This window comes from Palaemon carinicauda, chromosome 37 (genome assembly GCF_036898095.1).
Source record: "Palaemon carinicauda isolate YSFRI2023 chromosome 37, ASM3689809v2, whole genome shotgun sequence".
NCBI lineage: Eukaryota > Metazoa > Arthropoda > Malacostraca > Decapoda > Palaemonidae > Palaemon > Palaemon carinicauda.
The window spans coordinates 71,660,445-71,665,444 of NC_090761.1; the positions used below are offsets into that span (position 1 = coordinate 71,660,445).

General features: G+C 33.5%; 3 protein-coding genes across 5 annotated transcripts in view; 2 read left to right on the forward strand and 1 right to left on the reverse strand.

The window, feature by feature from the left end:
- The window catches only part of LOC137629789 (uncharacterized), a 78,139-nt gene that overhangs the window by 41,640 nt on the left and 31,499 nt on the right, over window positions 1-5,000 (reverse strand). Inside the window, exon 1 of one of the 3 annotated variants that reach the window (XM_068361428.1) lies at window positions 1,915-2,027. The exons of 1 other annotated variant lie outside the window; for it this stretch is intronic. The gene's annotated coding sequence lies outside the window, so the exon portion shown is untranslated. Of the gene's footprint in view, window positions 1-582; window positions 712-1,914; window positions 2,028-5,000 lie in introns of those variants that run through there. One more of the 3 variants, XM_068361429.1, reaches the window with a different exon arrangement.
- LOC137629366 (putative uncharacterized protein DDB_G0281733) overlaps window positions 1-5,000 on the forward strand; it is a 23,704-nt gene that overhangs the window by 4,726 nt on the left and 13,978 nt on the right. Inside the window, exons 2-4 of the mRNA XM_068360619.1 lie at window positions 2,034-2,163; window positions 2,907-3,028; window positions 3,505-3,626. Of these exons, the coding sequence (XP_068216720.1) occupies window positions 2,034-2,163; window positions 2,907-3,028; window positions 3,505-3,626 (374 nt within the window). The remainder of the gene's footprint in view (window positions 1-2,033; window positions 2,164-2,906; window positions 3,029-3,504; window positions 3,627-5,000) is intronic.
- LOC137629792 (uncharacterized) overlaps window positions 3,499-5,000 on the forward strand; it is a 38,915-nt gene continuing 37,413 nt past the window's right edge. The window contains exon 1 of the mRNA XM_068361432.1: window positions 3,499-3,626. The gene's annotated coding sequence lies outside the window, so the exon portion shown is untranslated. The remainder of the gene's footprint in view (window positions 3,627-5,000) is intronic.

Below are 5,000 nucleotides of genomic sequence, written 5' to 3' on the forward strand. Positions count from 1 at the left end.
AGCTGTTCACAAACAAACACACAAACAGGGGGATAAAACATAACCTCCTTCCAACATCGTTGACGGAGGTTGTGGCCAAGAAGCTGTTCACAAACACACACAAACAGGGGGTAAGACATAACCTCCTTCCAACATCGTTGATCAAGATGTGGGCAGGAAGCTATTCACAAACACACACACAGGGGGATAAAACATAACCTCCTTCCAACTTCGTTGGCGGAGGTTGTAGCCAGGAAGCTGTTCACAAACAAACACACAAACAGGGGGATAAAACATAACCTCCTTCCAACATCGTTGACGGAGGTTGTAGCCAGGAAGCTGTTCACAAACAAACACGCAAACAGGGGGATAAAACATAACCTCCTTCCAACTTTGTTGGCGGAGGTAATGAACTCAAGACATATATATATGCACCGTGGTATACCTCCTTGAGAATAAATTATGCCCTTGTTTGTACGTGTGCCAAGGCTCTGGCATAGCAGTTGCACAACACTGTCACCAAATAATGTCACGTCACTGTAACAAGCAAAAGAAAAGTGACTAAACACAATTGAGATACACAAGGAATCATTTCAACATTACCTGGTATTTTCAAGAACTTTTCAGTGTTGATGATGGACCCTTCAAGTAGTTAAATCATAAATAAAATATCTATGTGGTTAAGTCCTGTAGGGATTTTTTTCTAGATAAAACTTATAGGTTTTGTGGATAAAATCTAGAGATTCTTTGGATGAAATTTAGATTTTCTGAGACTATATAAAGGGACTTTTCTTAGGAGAAAAGCTATAGATTTTCTTAATAGAGACTGGGGGTTTTCCTAGACAAAATTTAAGTATTTTCTTGGGCAAAATCAAGGGATTTTCTTAAGACGAAACCTATGTATTTTCACACAAAACTGAAGGACTTTTTAGGACAAAATCTACGAAATTTTCTAGACAAAATTTACGAATTTTCCCAGACAAAAAGGAACGATTTCTTTAGACAAAATCTGGGAATGTTCTCAAAACATAACCTACGAATTTTCCAAGACAAAATTAAAGACTTTTCAGATTTTTTCCACAACCGAAAGATTTATTTAGACAAAATCTGGCAATTTCCACAAGACAAAACCAACGAATTTTCCTAAAAAAAATTACACTTTTCAAATTTTTTCCACTTTCCACAACCGAAAGATTTATTTAAACAAAAATCTGAAAAATTTCTCTCGACAAAACCTACGAATTTTCCAAGACAAAATTATAGATGGTACAGATTTTTTCCACTACCGAAGGATTTATTTCAACAAAATCTGGAAGTTTTCTCGCCACAAAATCATGAATTTTCTTAAGCAAAATTACACTTTTCAGATTTTTTCCACAACTGAAAGATTTATTTAGACAAAATCTGGCAATTTCCACAAGACGAAATTTACGAATTTTCCAAGACAATTTAAGACTTTTCAGACTTACCACAACTGAAAATTTTATTTAGACAAAAATCTGGCAATTTCCACAAGACAAAATCAATGAATTTTCCTAAGCAAAAGGACACTATTCAGATTTTTTCCACAACCGAAAGATTTATTTAGACAAAATCTGGCAATTTCCACAAGACGAAATTTACGAATTTTCCAAGACAATTTAAGACTTTTCAGACTTACCACAACTGAAAATTTTATTTAGACAAAAATCTGGCAATTTCCACAAGACAAAATCAATGAATTTTCCTAAGCAAACTTACACTTTTCAGACTTTTTCCCACAACTGAAAAATTTATTTAGACAAAATCTGGCAATTTCCACAAGACAAAATCAATGAATTTTCCTAAGCAAACTTACACTTTTCAGATTTTTTTCCACAACCGAAAGATTTATTTAGACAAAAATCTGGCAATTTCCACAAGACAAAATCAATGAATTTTCCTAAGCAAACTCACCCTTTTCATATATTTTCTTCAATTAAAAGATTTCTTTAAACAAGAATCTATCAATTTCCACAAAACCAAAGAATTTTCCTAAGCAAAGTACACTTATCAGATATTATCCCTCACTACAGCCAGCGCATCTAGCCAAGACAGACAGCAGTTTGCTACTAATAACAAGAGGCCCTTTATCGAAGTCGTAGAAACTTCCTCTGCCAAATATTACAGACCCGGGAAGAGGATGACTCGAATACAAATGAAGATGTAATTAGGTGGCACTGAGGAAAAATGACATCGTTTAAGAAAGAACAATGGTAGATATGTCATAATGCGTCAAGGATATTTACCTGGGAATCTTAATTGTATCGATTATATTATTAAATTATTTTGGGAGTTCTACTTTTTGCGTATTCATTTTTTTTTATAAAATATATCTTTCGACATACGAAAAGTTTCATGATCATTATACAGAGACAAACACACACACACACACACACACACACACATATATATATATATATATATATATATATATATATATATATATATATATATATGTATGTATGTATGTGTGTGTGTGTGTGTGTGTGTGTGATTAACCTCGTCTTCAAAATCATTAATTATGATATCAAACATATAAAGATAACAATTCGAAATTAAAAAAGACGTTTAAATGATATATATATATATATATATATATATATATATATATATATATATATATATATATATATATATATATATATATATATATATATATATATATATATATAATGTCCTGCAACCCTCCTCAAGCGATCCACGCAGGACAGGACACAGGACGTTATTGTCCTGTGTAGCAACGTACTACCGTATAATAGCCTCGTCCGGGTCCTTCCCCCTTTGCAGTGAACTCCACACACCCTCAAAAACTTTGTCCTCGAACTTTAAAAAGTTCTAATAAACTGTCATTGTCACCAAGTGCACATAATAGATCGCTGGAATAAGCATGCGGGTCTCATCTGCAGGTCAACTGAATCAAATGTGAGGGTTTGCGAACACAGCATAGGACTAAAAGGCATTTGTCTTGCGCGATGGTTGACGGCGCATGCGCCAACATCCAATGCCAGGGCTGGGTTGCCAGATATGGGTATTTATCCCTAGATTTGGGGACTTATCCCTACATTTTGGAATTTATCCTTAGATTTTGGATGACTGGTGACGATATTCTGTACATATATCTATGAAGAAGAAACAGCAATGAGTAAACCTTTATATTGTTGCAATTAGTTTATTTACAATTACATGAAGTATAGCGAGTAATTTCTGTATTAGAAGACAATATATTTCTGGAAATGGGGATTTTTATCACTTTTAGGGATATTTACACTAACCCATCTGGCAACACTGTTGCAGCCAGGGCCTCTCTGATTCCATTTCTCTATGTTCTGTTAATTTTCCTCCTAAATAGAACGATTCTTTAATACTAATTGCATATAATAGATGTAATTCTCAATTTTCTTTATATACATCATTAATTAATGAAGCAATTAAGGCAAAGGACGTGTAAGTAAGGTCTAAATTACCAAACGAAAATGAAATTCTGCCAACTGATTTTCACCCCAGGTAATAGCCAGGACGCTACCCACACCTCACAGGTGTGTGCTCAGGTAGAGAGTGGTGGCGAGTGTAAACAAAGTTCTATCATTTTTACGGAATATAACACAACTTTTCAACAACTCCAAATGGTGAGTATAACCCTGAAATCTCGGATTCGTGTGATTACCCTCCACACCTGACGACCTGGGTGTGTCAATGGTGTACAGAGATACGTGTAAAAAAATTTGACTACGGGAAACAGGAAAAGTGATTTCGTTGGCTAGTGGGAGACTCCAACGTCTGTGCTGAGCATGCCATTGCATTCAAACCTTTCTCTGAAACCGCCCAAGTTAAGATTCATCTTCAACCGTGGGTTGAATTCGGTGCATACCTGTCTCCAATGCGCATTCTTAACACCTGGTGTGTTTTCAACACCTAAAAACCTTTTAAAACCACCGTTCTTCGTTACCTTATTTGGTATGGAGTCTGGGATAAGGAATAGCTGGTAAATCACAGGTGATATACTTATGTATATGGATTAATAAACGTGGAAAACATACCTTTATGGGAGAGAGTGTGGGGAGGAGTTCGTGGAGACTACGAAGGAATGAGTCCAGAGTCGAGACCGTTGTGGTCTCCACAGACGAGTGATTTTTAAGCATAAAAGAGACTGTCGCCTTGCGCTCCAACGATTCGAAATGCATGTATGCTTATCCTTGGGGTTTGTGCATTTACAAAATCAGGATGATGATGTTTTAATTAAGGGAGAATTTTGAGTTTATTGGCGTGCTAAAATTATAACAGAATGAAAAGAAATATTTTATGTTTATAATAAGGGAAAATTTTTATTTTATCGGTGTGCTAAAATTATAACAGAATAAAAAAAAAAGAAATATTTTACGTTTATATTAAAGGAAAATTTTTATTTTATCGGTGTGCTAAAATTATAACAGGATGAAAAAGATCTACTCTCATTAAGAAACATTTTGAATTGATTAAATGTGATATTAAAAAGGAAAAAGGTCCATAAAATTAGGATGATGTTATTTTAATTAGGGAAAAATTTTATTTTATTGGTGTGCTCAAACTATAACCGAATGAAGAAGAGCTATTTTAATTCAATAAATTTTGAAATAATTAACTGTGCTAATATTAAAAACGAAAGATATTAATTTTTGAAAATGACATTTAATCTGGGTTATGTTATTCTAATTCAGGCAAATATTGATTTAATTAGTATGCTCAAATTATAACAGAATGAAAATGAGTTATTTTAATTGAAGATTTTTTAGTGTGCTTAAATTATAAGAGAGAAAAAAAGAACTATTTCAATTAAGGACAAATTTTGACTTTTTATTACATTTGCTTATATTAAACAGGATAATTATTCAATTTTGAAAATTCCAACCAGTTTTAATACCAAATATCACTTCTTCCAAAGAAATGAATAAGAACTGAAGACTATAAGAAATAGTTAAAAAAAGGAGTATAGGTATAAAGCATTCCTTCCTATAGTGGCGTCA